We start from the raw sequence: 22,548 nt of genomic DNA on the forward strand, positions 1-22,548 counted from the left end.
TTTGGCTCTGGAGTCTTTATTTAAATCGAATTCACTGTGGTGCGTCTGAGGATCATAAGAACAAGAACATAAGAATGGCCATACTGGGTCAGACCAAAGGTCCATCAAGCCCAGTATCCTGTCTACCGACAGTGGCCAATGCCAGGTGCCCTAGAGGGAGTGAACCTAACAGGTAATAATCAAGTGATCTCTCTCTTCTGCCATCCATCTCCACCCTCTGACAAACAGAGGCTAGGAACACCATTCCTTACCCATCCTGGCTAATAGCCATTAATGGGCTTAATTTCCACGAATTGATCCAGTTCTCTTTTAAACCCTGTTATAGTCCTAGGCTTCACAACCTCCTCAGGCAAGGAGTTTCACAGGTTGACTGTGTGCTGAGTGAAGAAGAACTTCCTTTTATTTGTTTTAAACCTGCTGCCATTAATTTCATTTGGTGGCCCCTAGTTCTTATATTATGGGAACAAGTATATAACTTTTCCTTATTCACTTTCTCCACACCACTCATGATTTTATATACCTCTATCATATCCCCCTAGTCTCCTCTTTTCCAAGCTGAAAAGTCCTAGCCTCTTTAATCTCTCCTCATATGGGACCTGTTCCAAACCCCTAATTCAGGGGCTGGTAAACTTTTTGGCCCGAGGGCCACATCGGGTTTCAGAAATTGTATGGAGGGCCGGTTAGGGGAGGCTGTGTCTCCCCAAACAGCCAGCTGTGGCCCAGCCCTCACCCCCTATCTGTCCCCTCCTGCTTCTCGTCCCCTGACAGCCCTGCCAGGACCCCTGCCCCATCCACCCCCTGCCCCCGCTCTCTGGCCCCTGACCGCCCCCGGACCCCCTGCCTCCCCATCCAACCCCCCCTCTCCTTCCTGACTGCCCCCCCCCCCGGGATCCCTGCCCCATCCAACCACCTCTTCTCCCTGTTCCCTGACTGCCTCCCGCTGCCCCATCCAACCCCTACTCTCCTTTCTGACTGCCCCCCACGGACCCCTGCCCCCTCCAACTATCCCATCTCCCTAACTGCCCCCGGAACCCCTGTCCCCATTCAACCCCACTGTTTCCCGCCCTCTGACTGCCCCAACCCCTATCCACGCCCCTGACCACCCCCCAAACTCCCCTGCCCTCTATCCAACCCGGACTCTCTGCCCCCTTACCATGCTGCCTGGAGCACCAGTGGCTGGTGGCCCAGCTGCGTCAGGGCAGGCACTGGGCCGCCCGGCTGGAGCCAGCTGCACAGCACAGAGCACCAGGTCAGGCCGGGGATTGCCCCAGGAGCTCACAGCCCCATGCCCAGAGTATTGCACCAGCGGCGCTGAGAGCTGAGGCAACAGGGGAGGGGGCGAGCCTCCCTGGCCAGCAGCTCAGGGGCCGGGCAGGAGGGTCCTGCGAGCCGTAGTTTGCCCACCTCTGCCCTAATCATTTTAGTTGCCCTTTTCTGAACCTTTTCTAATGCCAGTATGTCTTTTTTTTTTTTTTTTTTTTGAGTTGAGGGGACCACATCTACGCAGTATTCAAGATGTGGGTGTACCATGGATTTATATAAGGGCAATAAGATATTCTCCGTCTTATTCTCTATCCCTTTTTTAATGATTCCGAACTTCCCGTTTGCTTTTTTGACTGCCGGTTGCATGCTGTGTGGACGTCTTCAGAGAACTATCCACGATGACTCCAAGACTTTTCTCCTGATTAGTTGTAGCTACATTATCCCCCATCATATTGTATGTATAGTTGGGGTTATTTTTTGTACATTTATCTACATTAAATTTCATTTGCCATTTTGTTGTCCAATCACTTAGTTTTGTGAGATCTTTTTGAAGATCTTCACAGTCTGCTTTGGTCAGTGGGTTTCCGGTCAGTGGGTTTCCAGTCATTGGCATATAAGGCCTGGAGAGGAAAATCCTGCTTCTGTTTGCACAGGGATTTGTTCCTCAGAGTGATATTTTTGGGATAGGAATGCCCTTTCCATGTCACATGACCTGCAGCCACACCACTGTTGTGGTGATCTCACATGGTAACACTGCTACCTACTTCTTATGTATAACACTTTGGCCAGAGATCTCGCACCCTATAAAAAGGAAGATCAGTTTTTGACAGATGGGGAATCAGACACAGAGAGGGGAAGTAACTTACCCGTCACCCAGCCGAGCCAGGAATAGAATGCAGGTTTCCTGACTCCGTCCATTGCCTGAGGCACTGGCCCACACTGTCTCCTGCCGCAAAGTCTGGCTGGGCTGACTCAGGACTTGATGGGAGGCTTCGAAGAAGCAGGTTGGGGGTGCAGGAAGTTCTATTTTATTTAGGTGTATTAATACCATGGTTATCACCATAGCCTCAGACTACCTCTGTGGTGCCCTGGATCTGGTAGGTACTCTCCTCTTAGCATGGCTCATGGAGCTGTGCTCTAGGACGGAGTCCTCTGCGTAAGAGGGGCTGAATAATCATAGTGATTAAAGATGGCCAGTCTTTTCTTAAAGATGCGGGTGTTTAAATACAGTGAAACTCCAACTCAGCTAACACTACTGTGCCTGGCTAAATTCCCTCTTTTGTTTCCAATGGATTCTTCTTCCCTTCCTACCTTAAACTGTGGGATAGTGCATTCACCACAGCTGCTGCATTGCAGGCTAGAGGTTGCTGATATTCCTACATTTCACCTCCCTCCCCAGGTAGGTTGAGGGTTAATTATAGTTGTAAGGTGCTCAGATCCTTGTCTGAAAGGCAGAGCAGTAGCTGGTACTATTCCAGCAAATGCCTGTGAGTTGTCCCCCAATCGCTATTCTGTAAATAGTGTTGTCCTTTACTGTCCCAGGGCTTTCACGGGGAAGCATTATGGTCTGGAATGGGCTTCATTTTTAAATTGTACTTGGGGGTAGCTCGTCTTCACCACCCCCTCTACTGAAAACTCGCCAAGCCAGTGCCCGATTCCCATGTTCTGCCTGGATTTGCTGTTTTACACCAGAAGAGGGGGCTGTTGCTCTTGCAGAGAATCCCAGGTCAGGTGCTGAGATGTTGGTGTTGCTTTATTTTTAACATTCAAAACTGAACAGGGTTTATTGATAAGTCGCTTGCACCCGGCCTCCTCCGCTGTCTCTTCCCCCCTCCGCCCCGGCCCCTGTTTAGCACAAGCTGGCGGGAGAGACATTTCCCCCGAGTCAAGTGCAAGGATCTGAATGGATCGAGGCTAAGGACTCTTCCCTCTTGTGCTTCTGTATTTTTTTTAATTCCCTGGTCATGTCTGTGCAGAGATAATTTCCATTTTCTGAACTGTGGCCATCGAATAAGATGTCACAGGCTCACACGTGGTCTTACTATTAATTTATATTCCAGGAGGGCCTCAAATCTTCACCTGAGACCAGGGCACCTGTGTGCCAAGCGCCATACACAATGGGTGGAGACAATCCCTGCTCTCAAGAGCTTTCAGTCTAACCAGACAAGACAGGGACGGGGAAGGGTGTTGCCCTAGGTCACACACAAGTGAGTGGTTGAGCAGGAAAGAGAACCCAGCTCTCCTGACAGCCAGTCTGGTGCCTGATCTGCTGAGACAGGCTTTCTCTCGTAAAGCTGGGAGTGGCATGTGAACACCCAGTAAGATTACAGAGGGTGGTGATAAATATTATATATGATGCCTATGTTTTCCGATTCCTCCTTGAAACTGCCCCCCCCCCTCCTCACCCTAGAGCAGCAGTTCTTCCCCTACCCCCTCTCAGTGGCATTACGGAGCAGCAATTGAAATTCTTCCCAGTTCAAGTTTGACAGGGAGGGTAACATTCATATGAGTCAAGTGACATGTGCGTTACAAAGACACAGTAAAACTAGGATGGAGATCTCTGTGGAGGAGGAGATAGTTCACCAAGGATGACTGAAGGAGGATTAGGTAATGTGTATAACATGACTCTGATCTTGCATAACAGTTAGAAAACACTGCTGGGCTTAGTTCCGGCTTTATTACTGTCAACAATGATTGCGTATAGACTGGTGCCAACTGCCTTTTAGGGCCCTTCTGCCCTTCCCCTGTAATGCTACAGATCCTGTAGTGAGGAGAGCCATGTAAATACCAAGAGGAAGCGATGAGCCTTACTGCACCTTATGACTGTGCTGTTCTCGCTGTTTAAAATGATCTCAATGTGAATCAGGGGCCTACGTTTTAGACCAGGGGTAGGCAAGCTATGGCACGTCTGCCAAAGGCGGCCCATGAGCTGATTTTCAGTGGCACTCACGCTGCCCGGGTCCTGGCCACTGGCCCGGGGGCTCTGCATTTTAATTTAATTTTAAATGGAGCTGCTTAAACATTTTAAAAACCTTATTTAATTTACCTACAACAATAGTTTAGTTCTATATTATAGACTTCTAGAAAGAGACCTTCTAAAAACGTTAAAATGTATGACTGGCACGCGAAACCTTAAATTAGAGTGATAAATGAAGGACTCAGCGCGCACTTCTGAAAGGTTGCCGGCCCCTGTTTTAGACAATCATTGCTGTCCATTTATCACTGCCCCTTGGAATATGTGCAAATGTCTCCCAAATTTGCTGTAGGGGGTGGAGCCCTGTTCTGAGAGTGACTCCCTCAGCAGGGGTTAACTTCATCCTATAGCTAGTTCCTGCTAGTGTCCGGTGTCCTCCTGTGGGCTTTTCAGAGGTTAAACAAACGCTCAGCTATCTGGTTCTCTTGCTGGCCTAGATCTCTGAATGGAGATTGAATTCCACCTGCTGGAGTTACACTTTTGCTGTTTCTCTTTAGAGTCCTATTCCCCTCCTGCTAAATTCTGAATGGTGGCTTTGCAAACATGACCAGTCCCATGCTGCTCTTTGTGGCTACTTGCCAGAACCCCCCTTGGGGCGGTGGCAGGTCTGAGCAGAGGCGACTAGAGGCTGCAGTTGATGCCTTAACAACACACCACAACAAAACATGTTCGACTTACCTCATGCTGTTCCACTGTATTGCTGGTCCAAAAATGACCCTACTGCAGGCAGAGCTGCCAGAACAGCTACACCATATACCCGCAGGCCCCGTCCTCTCACGTCTTCCTTTTTAGGATCTCCAAGCACTTCACCAATTGTGATACATTCAGCCTCTCAGTGTGCCCAGTTTGCAGATGAGAATCCGAGATTCATAAGCATTCGGTAACTTGCCCAAGGTTACATAGCAAATAAGTGCCAGGGCTGGCAATAGAACCCAGGAGTCCTGACATTCTGCATTTGTCTCTTCTCCCTGTGCAGTAGAGGTCATCCTGTGCATGGGGTGGACTCGATCCTGTGTGGTATGGGAAGCCCTTGCTGACTGCTGGAAAGTATGCCCCCCTTGCACAAGGCGACACAAATAGATACGCGGCTGTTCCTCTGGGCTCGCGGGGACTCGATCAACATTAACCTAGGCCAGGCACAAAGGAGCACACAAACCCAGGTGCTGGAGGGCAGCAGCAGTGGCTGTCACGTGTGCCCTTCCTGGAGGCATCTGAGGGGGGCTTCCAGTTGCTTGCTGATCTGATGGGGGTAGCGACCGAGTGTGGCTTTTGAAATGTGTTGATGTACTTCACGAGCATCCTCAAGGGAGACAGGGCCAGGTCAAGTCCTGCCGCCTGAGCCTGCTGCCAGTAAGTCCTTGGAAGGTTATGAGCACGAAGACCAAGGGTAGTGCTAAGCCAAACAAGCGATGAAGGGCCCAGCTGTGGCATGCTTTTCTTATCAGCTTTCCTTTCACCTTGTGAAATCTAGTCAGTTACCTTCAGCTCAGCAACATATACCCAGAGCTAGATGGCTTGCTTACTACACCTTATTACTTATTAATTATTATTATTGTTTAACATGTGCTGTTCAGCGCTTGCCCACTCTGGTGTCTTAAAATGCTTCTGCTGCATCAATTCCACTGGATAATGGTGAGTTCATCTTTAAATACCAAAGGAAGAACTTTCCCTGCAGGACAAGTGGTTTTCTGAGCCTTCAGCATGTACATAAGCTCTATTAGGCAGGTACCTGTACAGATGAGATATCAACAAGCAGATGTAGCCCCCTGATTGCACTCTTGTTATTCATTCTGCCCATTGGGATATGCTAGGACATCCAGGGGTTGACTTGTTTTCCTACGGTAAAACATGGAGTTAGCTACGCTGCCTGCTTATACATGAATGCCTTGTGCAGCCGCTTGCTGGACCTCAGTCCCCTGCGAGAGCTTTCTGCTTGAGTTATGGAAAATCAAGCTGGACAGAGCCCTGGAGAATATACCATAGGGAACCATGCTGCCTTGGCCTGAGGTGCCATAGACAAGGTGTAATCTCATCTGTCTTTCCCCATTTCTCATTTCTATGGTGCTTTCAGTGTGAAATATGAGGCCAGTGACTTTGACTGCATGCACTAAGCCAGTGGTCCTGAACTATAGATAGCAAAACTTGCCTAGACTTCAGCAATAGCGGGAGAAGACCCCATAGCCTAGCCCAGGCAGGAGGACCTAGGCAGAAGCAGAGTAAAATAAAGGGTAGCATGAAATCTCTCTCTCCCTACAGGTTCCTCTATATCCCCCCATCACAGTAGAAAATCTGAGCCAGAGCTGATGCAGGTACAATTTATTTTTCTGTATTATTACTATTCATGAGAATAGCATGAGTAAACAAAGGCCTCCAACCAGTGACTGGGGCCTCAGAGGCCCAGGTGTGGGACACATACAATCTAAGGCCTGGTCTACGCTTAAAACTGAGGTCAGCTTAGCTATATTGCTCAGGGCTGTGAAAAATTTCATGCCCCAGGTAAAGTAATTAAGTTGACCTAACCCCCCGGTGTGGGCTTAGATAAGTTGATGGAAGGATTCTTCCACCAACCTAGCTCCCCCCTCTGAGAGGTGGATTTACCACAGTGCTAGAAACACCCCATCCATGACTGCAGCAAGTGCCTACGCTGTAGAGACATAGCTGCAGCTGTCACTGGTCGTGTGCACGTGTGCTAAGTCGGGGAGCTCAGTGTAGGGAAATCCAGCAGGCACTTTCCCGGAGTTGGAAGTACTGTATTATAATCATGGCTACTGTTAGAACATGCTATGTGCCTATATGGCTACATTTCAGGTATTGTTTTCCCTTTCCTTAGGGCAGCAGCATTGTTATGCCTGTTTTAAAACAGACTGGACCCTCCTCTCTTCTCCAGTGCCCCAGTCCCTAATAGTATTTTCCCTCCCCTGGCTCATTGCCTCCATCCCCTCAACCTGCCCATCTCTCACTCAGTTTCCCCCATTTCCCTCCACCCCTTCCCCCCACAATCATTCAGTTATGTTGGACAGAATAAATAATGAGAAGGGATAAAAGCCCCACCTGATTCAGGGCACTGACTCATGGAGGTCAGGAAGGAAGCCCACTCACAGGTAGGTTATTGCCTAATTAGCCACTAGGGGACTTTCTTGCACCTTGCTCTTGAAACAGCCAGTACGGGTCATGTCAGAGCCAGGATACCAGGATACCCCTGCTCAGATTTGGTCTGGCACTGCCTCTGGTCTTGTCTGTTTTCTCCTCCTCACTAGGACGGGGAACTTATTTTTCTGAGCCTCCTAAGAATGGCCACACTGGGTCTGACCAAAGGTCCATCCAGCCCAGTGTCCTGTCTGCCAACAGTGGCCCTTGCCAGGTGCCCAGAGGGAATGACAGAACAGGGAATCATCAAGTGATCCATCCATCCCGCCACCATGCCCAGCTTCTGGCAGTCAGAGGCTAGGGACACCCAGAGTATGGGGTTGCCTCTCTGACCATCTTAGCTAACAGCCATTGATGCACTGATCCTCCATTAACTTACCTAGTTCTTTTTTGAGCCTATTTATAGTTTGGGCTTTTCCAACGTCCCCCGGGAACAGGTTCCACAGGTTGACTGAGTATCCTGTGAAGTACATCCTTACGTTTGTTTTAAACCTGCTGCCTATTCATTCCATTGGGTGACCCCTAGTTCTTGTGTTATGAGAAGGAAGAAATCACACGTCCTTAGTCACTTTCTCCGCCCCAGTCATGACTTTATAGACCTCCATCGTACTCACCACCCCTCCGCCCCCGGTAGTCGTCCCTTTTCCAAGCTGAAAAGTCCCCATCTTTTTAACCTCTCCTCATACGGAAGCTGTTCCATCCGCCGACTCATTTTCGTTGCCCGTCTCTGCACCTTTTCCAATTCCAATAGATCTGTTTTGAGAGGGGGCGACTAGAACTGCCCACAGCATTCAGGCATTTATAAATCCTTAGATTTATACAGAGGCACTGTGATATTTACTGTCTTCCGATCCACCCCTTTTCTGATGGCTCCTAACGTTGGTCGCTTTTTTGGCTACTGCTGCGCATTGAGCGGACGTTTTCAGAGCCTCCTCCTCTTTAGTGCTGGTTCCCTGGAACTTGGTGCTCTCCTTGGAGATCTCCTTTGCACCATGAAAATTCCCCCAGGCACGCACCCACCCACGGCAGCTGCCTATCCAGCCTAAGCTTTAAAGCTGCCCCCTGCTGGGAGTCAGAACTCCTGGATTCTAGTCCTAGCTCTCCCTCCTTGGGGAAGCCACAGACTCTCTGTAAATTGGTGATAGCATCACTGGTTTAGTTAGGTTAGAGACCCCTGAAATCCCTGGGTGAAAGCTAAAGCTTAATATTGTGAATGCAATGCCAGGCGAGTGAGTGCTGTAAGAGACATGAGCTCTGTGCACCCGGCTTTCCCTGCTGGAAGGGAATAATATCTAATCAATCAGGCCATGCCTGCATGCTCCTAGAGCTGTCCGGCTAGCACCGTGTTATCTAGCAAACAGGAAACAGTCAAGCTTTGTTGATTCTGTCACAGTCTGCGTGTTAAATATTTATCTGTGACCGAAGGACGGTCCGGGCTCAGATCAGCAGGAGCAGTGCAGCGTGAGGGCGAGTGAAAGCTTGTACTTTGAGAAGGAGGATCGCAGGGCGAAGACCACTCAGCAAGGAGGAGCCAGGGAGGTGAGTGAGGTCTGCACAGACTTTGTGATGACCCTTGTGGATGTTAGCTGGTTCGGTGGGAGCTCTCTGGGTCAGCAAGGCATGTGACGACGTGGGGCTGTGGCTGTGTGTCTCCAGCTACAGAGCACTCTGAAAGGATCATTCATAGGCAGCTGCTCTTTCTCCTTATGGCGTTGTGTGTGCATTGGGTACAAAGGCCACCAGCCTGTTAGGAGCTGAATGCATGTCATTCAGATCTCATTGCAAGGGTCATTTTCAGTGAGATCTAGGGCAGTGGTTCGCAGGCTTTCCCCTTCTGGGACCTCCCGCATCTAATTGGGATCTCCCCAGCAACCCACAACCATTTAGCAGGGAAAGGCAGGGTGGTCAGAACCCCTCAACACGTAACTCCCAGGTTGAGAACCCCTGGTCTAGGATTTAACCTCTGGGCTTGATGACACGAGCTATTTACACTCCTTGCCTGTGTAGTATAGAGGCAAATGTACTGTTTTGATGGAAGATGGGTTAGAGAGAAATTCCACTAGCAGAGACAAGGCCAAGTTCTTGTCCCTCCCTGTGTTACCAAGACCACCAGTGATTGTTAAATCTCACACAGAGGACTGTAAAAATCCAGCTTGTGTGTCACTAGTTATGCTGTTGCTTGCTCTTTGCATTTTTCAGTGTTGTTATTTGCATTGTGGTAACTCCTGGGAGCCCCAGTCATTGACCAGGAGCGCCCTGTGCTGCGCGCTGTACAGACAGAACAAAAATACAGTCCCTGCCCCCCAAAACATAAATGAATCATGATAACTGACGAGTCGCTTTCCTAGTCAGTTTCTTCTGACCCTGCTGCGATGAACACCTTGCAAACTTGGCAGGGGCCTGTTCACTTAATGAATTTATTTAACTATTTCCTCTGGAATTTAAAAATGGAGGTGGGGGGGGGGAATCCTGGGAGTAGTTCTGTTGGTCTGAAGTTTTGTGAAACTTTTTTTTTTTTTTAACCAAATCTAATTTTGGGGGATCAGATTGGATCTGGCAATGTCTGCTTGCATGTTAGAAATGAAGGCCCCCGTCCTGCATTGCGTTCCGTGTGAACCAATCCCTGCGCCCACATGCTGTCCTCCTCACGTGCCTGCTCACTGCAGCCTTGAGGTTTAACTTGTTGGCACTGTCTGTGTGCTGTGGAAGGGAGTGGCGGTGGAACAGAGCCTGTTCTTAGCCTTTTCACTAAGATCGAGCCCGCTATGACCCACAGCGGGGATCCTTGCCCATCTCAAACAACTGTGATCTCACTATCGGAACATCGTGACTGACTGGAATCGGTGGTGCCTCTCGGCCTCCGGGATTTATCTACTGTAGTAGGCCTGTTCTTTTCTGATTCTTCATTTCTCATCCTGTGTACTCCCCAGCCTCATCTCCTTTGGAGGAAGGCTTTTCTTATATGGTGCTTTATGTTGGCAAACCAGCAGGAGGTGCCCTGTTAACTTTTCTCAGGCGGAGGAAAATGAATTCATTGTTTAAACACACATACTCACCCCGCTCCAGCAGGTGCCTGAGTTTCTGGCCAGTCTTTAATTGGCGGGCTTTGCTGGGGAAAGCAGCTTTCAGTCTGTGTGTATTCAACTCTGGGCTACATGCCTTCGGTAGCAAGAATGCCCACTGCGGCACTGGACCAGCTCTATGCTAACTCCCCTAGATCTTTCCAGACCCTGAGTGATTTGTGCCAACATCAGCTGTTTATACTCTGTCAGCATTAAAGCAATGGACTGGTGCTCAGTTTCTCATGCAAAGGCAATGTGGAGTAGTGGGGGGACAGGAAGTGAGGGATCTGCTTTAGCCCGGGCTCCATCCTCTCTTCCAAGACGCCTCTTTATCTGGATAGCGCGGATGAGATAGACTCATTGAGGGAGAGCCCAGCAGGCTCTCGCTGCAGAGGGGTTAAAGATGAAAGAGCAGGGGGCTCTGGGAATTCAGCCACAGCCCGTTCTTGTGTGCCCGAGGCTCTGGATCATTGAAGGAATGTCTCAGTTCTCTGACAAAAGGAAACTAACCAGTAAGGTATTGTAGGTTGCTGAGCTGACTCCACTTTCCAGAGGCTTTTCACCCCCTTGCACAGAGTGGCAGCAGCTTGTCACTGAGGCACTAGCTGGGAACTCCTGGGGGATGGGGCTATTGGTAATAAGTGACCGAAAGCAGCGGCATGTCCCCCCTCCAGCTTCTACACACACGGGCAGCCAGGGGGCTCCGCACGCTGCCCCTGCCCCAAGCGCCGGCTCTGCAGCTCCAATTGGGTGGGAACCGCGGCCAATGGGAGCTGTGGGGAGGGTGCCTGGCCGCGCCTCCGCGTAGGAGCCGGCGGGGGGAATACGCTGCTGCTGCTTCTGGGAGCTGCTTGAGGTAAGCGATGCCCAGAGCCTGCACCCCTGACCCCCTTCTCACATCCCAACCCCGGGCCTCAGCCCGGAGCCCCCTCCCATACTTTGAACCCCTCAGCTCTACCCCCCAGCCCAGAGCCTGCTTCTGTACCCCAAACCTTTCGTTTCTGGCCCCGGGGGGGGGGGGGGGGGAAATGGAGTGAGTGGGGGAGGGGCATTGGAGAAGGGGTAGGGCTCAGAGGAGGGGCGGGGCAAGGGTGTTCAGTTTTGTGCCAGTAGAAAGTTGGCAACCCTAGTGCGGAAGGGCAGCCTGAGAGCCAGTTCGGCCACTATTCCCAACTCTCCCTCCCCTTTGTAGGAATGTTGATTAAAGGGAAGTGCAGGCAAGTGCCTTGTCACCTTCAGCTGCCCTGCTGGATTAATCCCTTCCTCCTGGAGATCCCCCTTGCTTTTACTTCCCTAGAGCAGCAACAGCGTGGAGTCTGCCCCACCTCACAGGGCTCTGGTTCCAGCAACGGGGGCAGATTAATACTCATCTGGACACTGCGGGGTCGGCTTTGCCTGCTCAGGGCACAAGATAACTAGAGTCAGGGCCTGGGAAGAGCAGGGCTGGGGAGGTGTTGCCCCATTTCCTGTGTGTGTGGTGAGCCGAAAGAGCAGTGGCTGTAGTCAGAGGGGAAGGAAGGCCCAGACAGTGCAGGAGAGAGAAGTGGAGATGACCACGATGTGAGGCAGGGCTGGGGAGCAAAGCCCCTTGTGCATGCTCAGATGCACAGCAGTGCCGGTCAGTGCTGGGCTGGTGAAAGGGATGCGGGGGTCAGAGCTGGGGCATAAAAGCCACTGTGGCCTCCAGGATAGTGCAGTCAGGTGCAGGGCTGGGGAATGATGCCTAGAGTGAGGCTTGGGTGGGGGGGGAGAAGGGAGGAAGGACTGAGGAATCCTTGCAGGGGTGCAGTGCTGGGATTAGTGGGATCAGACAGAGCTGGAAGGAAGGTAAGTCTCCTAGCTTTGACTAAACCCCTGGGAACAAAACCCAGAGGCCACTTCCCTGTCCCCTCTGGCCACAGTGACATGCTAAGGGAGCTCTGTCCCTGGGTGGAGAGGGACGTAGGGCTCTGTGCAAGTCACCATTGCTTCTGCATGGGCCTGAGGCTGCAGCTGGGCAGGAGAGGGTGGGGCTTCCATTGGGGGGCTGCCAGGACACTGGAGCAGGAAGCAAGAGATTAAAGCATTGTCTAAACAGCCTTCGCAGCTGCCCAGCTCCTCCTCCAGTGCGGTACGCTCGGGCTCGGTCTAACATACACACGCCGGGGATCCATCCTTTAGGGCTAGAGCTGGGTTTCCAGCACAGCCCGTCCACAGTCCGCTCACCTTTAGGGGTCTGCAGAGCTCGCTGTGGCTCGTGCTTCCAGTCACATGGCACGGTCCCTCGGGAAACCTGTCTCTGCTTTCCCTCTCCAGCATGTGCTCCTGCCCACAAGTCCCAGATGGCATGATGCCTCCTGAGCATCAGGCTGTCCAAGGCAGGGGGGGGAGAGGTTTAGCTCTGTGATACACCTGTGAAGATTTGACCCCAGGAGTGGCTGCATACCAGCAATGCAGCGCACCCGCTGTACAAGAACCAGGGCAGCTCCCCCTGCTGTGTTTGAGTCCCCAACTACCTGCCATCACCCCTCTAACCAAATCCCTTAGAGCACCCCTGCTCCCGGGGCACGGGCCCTGCTTGTCTGCCCCGAGGCTCCTTGTCTGGTGCATGCAGCTCTGCAATGGTCAGGGGCTGCATTTGTTCCCAGTCTCCATTCCCCGCCTCCCCAGTTTGCCCTACCCCCTTGAGTCCTTTGCTGCTGCTGAGAAGATGGAGGTAGCCGGAGAGACACCCAGCGGATTGGGAGGAGCTGCTTCTTCCCAGATTCCTGTCTCACTGCTGGACTCGGGTTGGGGCTGGGAGTCGGAACTCCTGGGTTCTATTCCCAGCTCTGGGAGGGGATTGGGAGTCTAGTGGCTAAAGCGGTGGGGGGGTGGGGCTGGGTACCAGGACTCCTGGCTTCTATCCTGAGCTCGAGGACGGAGTGTATTCTAGTGGTTAAAAGAATAGATGGGGTTCTGCTCTTGGCACTGGAGGCTGCAAGCTCTAGTGGTTAGAGTCGGGGATTGGGAGGCAGGACTCCTGGGTTCTAGTCCCACCGCTGCAGAGTTCTTCGGAAGAGCCAGCGCGCTCTGCATGATGTATGTTCCTCGCAAGCGGCTGTAGTGGAGGGGCGGTAGGACCTGGCTCACTGCCCCTCTCTGCGTGTCGCTTGCAAACACCCCAGCGTGGAAGCCAGGCTCATCCGGACCAAAACCAGAGGAAAGACACGAGATGAGAACCTGCCTGTACCATAGCTGCAGCCAGTCATGCCCGGTCATTTCCACTCCATGACCTCATCTCTTCCCTCCAGGGAGCTGGGCTCAGAGAGCCATGAGCTGGATCATAAGGCTAAGAGAGGCTGCTGCCAAACTCCCACTGTGCACCAGGGATGGATCCCTGAAATAACCTCACAGCCAGTTCAGGGGGGCAATGGCCCTTCTCAGCTCAAGGAAGCAGCCCGCCTCCCCATCTAATTTATCCCACCCAGCCTAGTCTCTACTACCCCCACTTCTCTTCCATTCCTCCTGCATGCTCCGCCTCTGCCTTGCTAGACCATCTCCCACACTCGGGCGATCCCAGGGTGGTCTGCAGAGCAATGGTTTCGCGATGGGGACTGCGCTGCCCAATATGCCGCCCACAGCATATTTGTCTGGCCTGCAGCAGCGGATGGTGAGATGAGAAATGGGCCGAAAGCAGAACCTTTGATCCAGCTAAAAGAAAAGGAGGACTTGTGGCACCTTAGAGATGAACAAATTTACTTGAGCATCCAGCTGACTCCCCTCATCCCATCTCCTAAGAAATGTGGCTTGGATACAATAGAGGCTGGGTGCAAAGATGGAGAATGGATCGAAGGTGAAGAATGGATCGCACGCGGGTGGGGTGGCTAGCCCCGGGGCTAGTCCCTGGTTCAAACACAGCCCAGGTCAGCAGCAACTGCAAGCCGTTCCCATCTGGAGCCCGTGTGTGAAATGAGTTTGTCTCAATCCAGCTCCTAGCACAAGAGGCGCCCACAGCACCAGTGCCTCAGCAGAGGGCGCTGGAGACTGGCCAGCCTCTGTCGGGACTGACGCAGGTTGCAGGGAGCTTGCTCTGCTGCTTCTGGGGCAGAGGAGAGACCAAGGTCTCCAGGCTGCAGGGCTGGCAGCCTGTCACAGACTCTTCAAGGAGCAAGGAGAATTGATCAGGGGAGTGAAATATGCATGTTGGAAGGGCATGCATGGCCAGTGGGTGTGTCTGGCAGAGGCTGGCACCCTACCCCTCACTAGACTCTGCATGGGGGTCTGGGTTGGCATGTTTGTGCCAGGGCACTTTGGGAATATGCTTGTCTGTATCTGTGTGTTCACATGTGTTTGCATGCATGAATATGCACATGAATGATCGCTAGTCATGTATGCCTCCATATGTGTCCAGAAGTACATGTGTGGTGGGGGTGCATAACTGTCTCCATGTCTCTGTGGATGAACGTGTGGCCCTAGCGTGTATGCTTGCGTGTGAGAGCCCGTGAGTTCTCAAGGCCTGTTTTGTAACCAGGCGGAGTGTGTGTGTGTGTGTGTGTGTGTGCAGTTCATTATTTCAGCCCTCTGGCTGGGCTCCCTCTCCCTGGAACGCGTCCTCACTCTGGAAATGTCACTGGAAACTCTGAATGGCCTTTCGCCGGCTCCGGATCCATGTTTGTTTTAATTGCAATGCTGCACAGTGCTGCCAGCTTTCCAGATAAGCCGGGAGGGACAGTGATGGCCTGGGGAGGGAAGGGAAGGGAAGGGACAGACTTCTTAGGCACTCTGTGGGCAGGCCAGAGGGGATTTGCTCAGCTGCTGACCTTGCTAGGGTCACTAAAACCCCGGAGCAATGGGCAGCTTGTCCTCAGTGACTTTTCCCTGCAAATTCTCTGCTCCTCGGAGTGTGTCCCCTTGCGTCACTATCAGTCTCTGATGCTTGCTGGCAGGGGACATCCAGCCCTGGGAGAAGCTGTCTCAATCCCACAGAGTGTGTGAGTGAGGGAAGGCTCTCTCTGGGGCTTCCTCAAAAGAGGGACTTTTCCCATGCTGCGGGCTAGCTGCAGGAGCATGGTGCTCGCTGGCGGGATGCCCCTGGAGCAGGGAGGGCCAGCTTTCCCTCCATCCCCTGGTGTCAGAGGGCACGTTCCTTCTCCTCGGATTGTTTCCCCTCCAAGTTTGCTTGTTTTTCTGTTGTGTGTGTGTGTGTGTGTGAGTTGCTCCCCCTGCAGCTCGCAGCACGACTATTAGATACAGAATCCCACACACTCAGCCCAGCGCTGCCCTCCCACTGCACCGTACTGCTGCTGGGAGCCAGCCCTTCGGACGCACTGCCTGGGCTAGCAGCAGGCACGGGACTCGGTCAGCGTGGACAGCTGCCACCCGGGTGCTGCTAACCGTCCTAGCGTGGGAAGTGCCCTGCTCTCTGGGGATGTTGGACGGAGTTCCTTGCCAGGCTCCTCTCGGAAGGTAGGGAGCTGCCTTCTCTCTCTGCAGTGTGTGTGTGTGTAGGGGGGTGTGTGGATGTAGGGGGGGTATATAGGCCAGGACGGGGGTGGAGGGAGTGGAATTCTGATCACGGGAACCCTCCTATTCGTAAAAAGCCAAAGGCATGAAGGTTTTTAGATCAATCTTTATCAGACACCCCGTGCCCCCGGGTGGTGCGATTCGAGCCCAGCCTGGATTCCCTCCTGCACCAAACCCTGCAAACTCTCAGCTCCCCACAGCTTTGGGGAGAGAGACCAGAGCTGCAGGCGGTTTGTGTGCAGAAGGACCGGAGCCATGAGTACACTCAAGCCTGGAGCATGAGTACACTTGCAAACAGAGCTTCTGATGTCTTTTGCCTCTGCCTGTCTTATTCCTGGATTATAGGGTACATGAGCAGAAGGGAATGGGGTCCAGTGGTTAGAGCAAGAGGGACTGGGAGTCAGGATGCCTGGGTTCTCTTCCCAGCTCTTCGGGAGGAGTGGTTAGAACAGGGGGCTAGGAGTCAGAACTCCTGAGTTCTTTGCTCGGCTCTTGGAGACAGCATGATCTAGTCGGAGGCTGAAAGTCAGGACTCCTGGGTTCCTTTCTGTAACCGTGGGCAAGTCACATCTCCCCTCTGTGCTTCAGTTTCCCGCATACAAATCAGAGATAATAATCCCCACTTCACAAGAGGGCTGGGAGGCACCGTTTACTGTTGATAATGTTGATTCTTGTGTTTCTAACATGACTCTCAGTGCACCATGCAACTGAAAATAACAGAGCTCAGCATGTCTCCAGCCCAGCACCCTCTACCCCAGGCTGTCAAAGTGCTGCACCCAGAAACCACAACCCCCCTCTCGTTCTCATTAAAAAGAACAGCCAGAGGCAGTGTAGTCCAGTGAGCAGGGCACTAGACTGGCTCTCAGGACACCTGGGTTCCATTCCCAGCTCTGCCACTGACCTACGGTGTGATCTTGGGCAAGTCACTGCCCTGTTACTCTGCCTCAGTTTCCCCTCCCAGACTTTCTCTTGTCTGTTTAGGCTGAAACTCTTCAGGGCAAGGACTGTCTCTAGATATGTGTGTACAGCACCTGGCACAGCTGGAGTGGGGGGAATATAGTTCTCATTATCCTTTTTTTGAGTCTTGCCAAGTTCTAGGTCTCTGTGATATCTGTGGCTGTGAGCAGATTTTCCTTTCATCATTTATAAATATGCTGCCTTTCAGTTTCATTGCCCAGGCCTCTGATCATGTATCAAGAGGAAGGGTAAAGAGGGGCACCCAATCTCCCCTCTCTCTGCCATTTAGCTACCCGCCCCTAGCCTGTCCCCTCTGACCCATCTGCTCTGTTAACTGACCCATCTTTGCAATCTCTCTTCACACAGGAATCTCTCCAGCCCCCAGCCCCCAGCCCCTCTATCTGCTCTTTCCTGATTGAGATGGGTGACCAGAGCTCAGCACTCCAGCTAGGGACACCCCATTTATAATGGCATCATAATAGGGTCGTCTCCTTTGGTTTGCTCTTTGGACTTACCCCTTAATTGGGCCCAATATTGGTAAAGTGCTTTGAGATCCTTGAGTGCCAGTCCCTGGAAAGGAGCGAATGGTAGCGATTATTATGGCTCGGCGTTAAGCTGTCACATTGCAAGCTGTGGGGGTGGCGGCTGGGTGGGGAATGGAAATGTTCGAGGGGACGCCAAAGGGAAAAATGCTTCGCTGGCTCTCAGAGAGCTACGCTGTCCCCATAATTGCATCCAGACTCTTGCACGCCCCAAGCAAAGAGTGATGCAGGCTCTCTGCATCTGAGCCAGGCACAGCCTGGATTTCCTGGCAGGGGTCTGAAGGTAAAGTGTCGGGCACTAATGTGAATAGATGCCCCACCCAGCAACCTAGCTCTGGGGAGAGAGTTTCCTTTCTCAGAGTGAGGATTGCAAGGGGCAGATAAACGCACTGGGCTGGCACCATGAGAATTAGACTTTTGCACTGTGATAGAGAGCAGTGCAAGCACTGGGTGGGCACCGGCTGGGCATGGGAGCCGTGAGAGTTGAAGAGTACGTGGCTAGCTGCCCCAGGGTGAAAGCACAGAGAGGGGCCCTTTCTGCAGGTTGCGTTCCAGCCCGTTCCTCCTCAAACCTGGTGCTCCCCGCTGTGTGCCAAGCACCAGCGTTGCCTTGGGCACCCCTTGGTGCAGAGGCCTCTGTGCCAAATCCCCATGGCACCGCCTCACCCAGCTGCGTCCAATAGGATGGGAACGGTGCCCTCTACACCAGGGAGGGAGTAGGCCGGAGAGCAAGGACCCAGGCTGGGCCTTGGGCCAAGACCCTGGCTAGGGCTGGTTCTGGAGAAGGAATCTCCCCTCCTCCACCGCAAATGCCTTTGTCCTGTGCTGTAACAAAGGCAGCCTCTACAGAGAGGCAAGAGGCTGGCAGGGCCTCAGGGAGAGAGGGGGGCAGCAACTGGCCTGAGGCTGCAGTTCAGAGCCCGTCCTGTCCTCTCCGGCTCAAGGCGCTGGCAACCTGCACTGCAGGGCGCTCCGTGGCCTGGGGGTTCAAAGCCAGGAGCAGCCAGAGATCAGCAGCTGTTAAAGGTCAACTGCAAAGGGTTCATCGCTGTCCTCTCAATGCCTGCCCGGTTCTGGTTGGGTCATGTAGGGGTGGCTTGGAATGGTGAGTGGGTGATGGGGACCTCATGGGAGAGAGGGGTGCAAAGGGGGTGGATGGGCTGGGCTGGGGAGCAGGGTTGGAAAGGTTACAGGAAGGGGTGCAGTGGGGTTGGAGGTGGGGTGCAGTGTGGGGTGGTTATAGGAAGAGGTGCAGTGGGGTTGGAGGTGGGGGACGGGGAGCAGTGTGGGGTGGTTATTGGAAGGGGTGCAGTGGGGTTGGAGGTGGGGGACGGGGAGCAGTGTGGGGTGGTTATTGGAAGAGGTGCGGTGGGGTTGGAGGTGGGGGACGGGGAGCAGTGTGGGGTGGTTATTGGAAGGGGTGCAGTGGGGTTGGAGGAGCGGGATGGGGTGCAGTGTGAGGGAGGAGATGGGGAGGTGAGGGAGCACTGTAGAGGAAGAGGTTGATGGCTCAGGTGACCAGGTAAGTAGTTCTTGGATCAAGACAAAGGCCGTGCTCCAGTGCAGGGGGCAGTGTGGAGTTTGTATGGCCGCAGCACCCCCGGCATGTTCGAGTGCTTCACAAGTGTTAACTCATTACCTCTCACAACCCCCTTGTGCCCTGGGGAAATAAATACTATCCCCATTTCACAGATGGGGAAACTGAAGAAAAGAGAGGGAACGTGACTGGCCCAGGGTCGCTCAGTAGGTCAGTGGCACAGCAGGGAAAGGAGTTCTGGACCCTAGCCCCTTCCCCTAACGCGCTGGAGCCCGCGACTCCTCCCTGAGCTTGGAGTAGAACCCAGGAGTCCTGGTTCTGTTGTGTGTTGAGCAGCTCAGTACCTCAGGGGCAGTGAGGGTGAGAGGCTGGTTAAGGGGCCTGTGTGCTGCTTGGGAAGAGCGGAGCAGCTGGAGAGACACTGGGACACATTCCCCCTTTCCTGCTCCCCTACCCTGGGTGCAGTGCCAGGCCCGGCTCTGTTTTATAGCAGTGACTCATCCCCTCAGCCCCAGAGCTGATGGGTCGTCCCTCCCCTCCGGATTGTTCTCCTGCTCCAACACGCTGCTCCAGCCCCCTCTCTCTGGGCCTGCCTTTCTCTGCAGTGTTTGCACTGGGATGGTACTTGGCTCTGGAAATATTTGCACACCAGCGGCACTCCAAAAGCTTCACCCTCCCCCACCCGCACCCCCCTGCAGGGCAGCATTCTCCTGCCAGAGCTAAACCAGTGCATCGAGTTTCATCCAGCCTGAGGGACTATCCCTGGAGTCGGGGGGTGCCCAGCTGGCAGGATGGGGGTGCTGAGGTTAAAGGAAGGGGTGTCCCCTCCCAGTAAGGGGAGCAGGGAGGTCAGAGTGAGACTCATGGGGAAGGCACTGCTCAGATCTTGGTGCCAGGGCTCCTGCCCACACTGGTCCGGGAACAGTGAGCGCATGCCCTAGTCATGTGGTTTCCGTGCACTGGAGACTCCAGCTCCACACCTGCACCTCACCCCAGCAGTGGGGGAGACTTGGCCCTGTACCAGCAAGCAGACCCCCCCCCAGCCTGAGCTGGAGCTGCAGCTCCAGGCACGGATGAGTTGGTGGCAACCTCAGATGCTGGTGGGGAATAACGGATCCTCCTTGTGGTCCTGCCCCTCCACTCTGCCCTGGGCATTGGCATCTGCGTACCCCCCTGGGGTCGTCCCCTTCCCGGCCTCTGAGCAAGGCTGCAGGGAGGGAGCAGCAAGCTGGCTGGGAACAGAGAGAGAGAGAGAGACTGGTCTGCATTAAGGACCATGTCTGGGGAGAAGGCTTTTTGCTGAGACATTAATGTCCACAGGGGAATCCCAGCTGGGTTTGTTGGTGGTTGGAAGTTGGGGGCAGATCTGGCCAGAGTCTCTTTCCCTCAGGCTGGTTTCTTCCCTTTCCCTCTTCTCCCCGTCTCGCTCACTCCCTGCTGAGTTAACAGCCACAGTGCCAGAGACATCTGGGCTCAAGGATGCAGGTAAAACTGAGGGTGGGAACTGGCAGCTGCATCTCCCTGTGTGCTGCCAGAGAGCTGCCAGTGTGGGCGAGGGAGATAAAAGAGACAGGGTGAGTGTGTGTTTGCGTTTAGGGCTTTACTAAACAGTGGCAAACAGATGCAACCACAAATACTACAATGTTTTGGTGTCTGTTTCCGTCAGTTACTAATGGGTTTTGGTTCTTCTCTTTTGTGCAGTATTGCATTATGTACATGTACTCACATACAGTAGTATGTGATCATGTCATTAAAGACAGGAGGGACCCTTTAGAGCCGCCACGCAGATGTCTGCTGCTTGAGCTAACAGAGTGACCGATAGCAGTAGTAGGCTGTCATCCTCCAGGTGGACCAGGACTCTTGGGTTCCATTCCAGGCCCTGGAGGGGAGCGCGCTGCAGCGGGCCCTTTCCCCTCCAACCTGTCCCAGTCCTGTCTCTTCTGCACCCCTGACTCCTCGTCCCATTCCCACTCTATTCACCTCGCCAGTCCCAGTCTCCACTACTCAAGCTTCTCATCCCCGTCCCAGTCTCCTTGCCCAGCCTTTCCCAGTTCACCCTTCCACCCCTTGGCTCCTTAAAGCCCCTGGCCCAGCCAATCCCAGTTGCGTCCTCCTGGCTCCTCATTCACTCACCCCCGCACACCGATGTTCCCCTTTCCCACTGGCTCCCAGGCTCCTTGTCCAGTCTCCATATCCTCACTTCAACCTGGCTCCTTCTCCCCGGCTCTTTGTGCACAGTTATTTTAATCCAGCAACTACAGGGTTAATGAGTTGTTGCCCGCACATGTGCTGGGCTGGAGTCCCATGTGAGCGGCTGTGTTTCTGTTGGCTGGAAAAGCCTGGGAAACCGTGTATTTCCCCCTTAGGTTGCAAGGTTTTCAGGGCAAGGCTCTGTCTGCTAAATGCTGAGCGCCCTGTGGATGCTATATAAATAACACCAAGCTGTTGCATCTGGTGTTCTAGCCTGCACCTATGCTTGTTGTGCCGACCACTGGGCGGCCAGGGCGGAGAAGAGTCTGAAGTGGATTTCTGCTCCGTGCGGAATGGGCATGGCTGCTGGGGAATGGCGCCAGGTGTGTGTTTGGGCCCCCGGCTTCTCCTCGGCCCCTGCTCCGTGAGCCCACGGCCCTTCTAGCTGTGGTGCAGGGCTCCGTCCTGAGCAAGAGGGTTTCGGCGATGGGTCTGCGCTTCCCACTCCATCGAACTTAGCCTGGAGGTCGGGGCTCTCCTTGTCCCATCTCAGCCCCGCCTCCTGCCCGCCATGGACAGACGAGGGGCTGGAATCTGCCCACAAAACTCCTAGCCAAGGGGGGTGCCCCAGAGACAACAGGGGGCCCCCAATGAGTGGCACTGCCTTAATTGTGCTGGCTTAGCTCCATGCTCAGCTCTGCCAGTCGGGGCTGCCTCCAGGAGGGGACTGTCACCTCGCTGGCCTTCCCCAGGCTTGGAGAGGGACAGGGGTGTTGCGATGCTTTTGCAGGTGGCTGCTGAGCCTGGCGTGGAGAAAATGGGGGGGGGGCTAACACGGGAGAGGTTGAGGGAATGGGGAAGGCTCCTCAGGAGGGGCTTTGCTGGGAACCCCACAAATCCCGGGGCAAGCACCAGAGCAGGGCAGGGAAACCAGGCCCCACAGTGCAGGGCCAGGGCCCTATCTCTAGAAAGGCCGGGTGTAGCCAGGCGTCACCCTCTGGGGGTGCCCATCAGGCAGGGCCGAGTGACCCTCCGACTGCTCTGGCTGTTCCAAGCCCTCCCTGGATTGTTCCCCGTGAGCCCCGGCCCCAGACACGGCCCCCTCCCTTCTGTTAACCCAGTGCTGCCCCCAGACGGCTCTGCCATTCCCACGATGGTGGAGTCCGGCAGCAGCTCCGACTGTAGCTTGTTGTTCAGGGCTGAATACAAGGCCGTGCCATTGTCATAGCAGCAGGGAATGGCCAGACACAACGTTCGCGCTGGCAGAGAAAGGAGTCAGGCCCTGACCTCGCAGTGGACCCCCACCAGTCACGGTGGCGGGGGGGTTTGTTTCCCAAGAGCGGAGTGTGCAGCGCTGATGGGCTGTGGCCAGGATCTCTCTGGAGCTGGGAT

The 22,548-nt window shown here is 53.8% G+C and overlaps 1 protein-coding gene across 6 annotated transcripts in view; it reads left to right on the top strand.

The window, feature by feature from the left end:
- The first annotated feature begins 8,808 nt into the window (after nt 1–8,808).
- SORBS3 (sorbin and SH3 domain containing 3) overlaps nt 8,809–22,548 on the top strand; it is a 37,060-nt gene continuing 23,320 nt past the window's right edge. For 2 of the 6 annotated variants that reach the window (XM_073324822.2, XM_073324823.2), the window contains exons 1-2: nt 13,299–15,873; nt 21,430–21,539. In XM_073324822.2, coding sequence (XP_073180923.2) covers nt 21,510–21,539 — 30 coding nt within the window. In that variant the 5' untranslated portion in view covers nt 13,299–15,873; nt 21,430–21,509. Of the gene's footprint in view, nt 8,933–13,298; nt 15,874–21,429; nt 21,540–22,548 lie in introns of those variants that run through there. The other 4 variants (XM_073324827.2, XM_073324825.2, XM_073324828.2 and 1 more) reach the window with 4 other exon arrangements.

This window comes from Lepidochelys kempii, chromosome 26, assembly GCF_965140285.1.
Source record: "Lepidochelys kempii isolate rLepKem1 chromosome 26, rLepKem1.hap1, whole genome shotgun sequence".
NCBI classification, from domain to species: Eukaryota; Metazoa; Chordata; order Testudines; family Cheloniidae; genus Lepidochelys; species Lepidochelys kempii.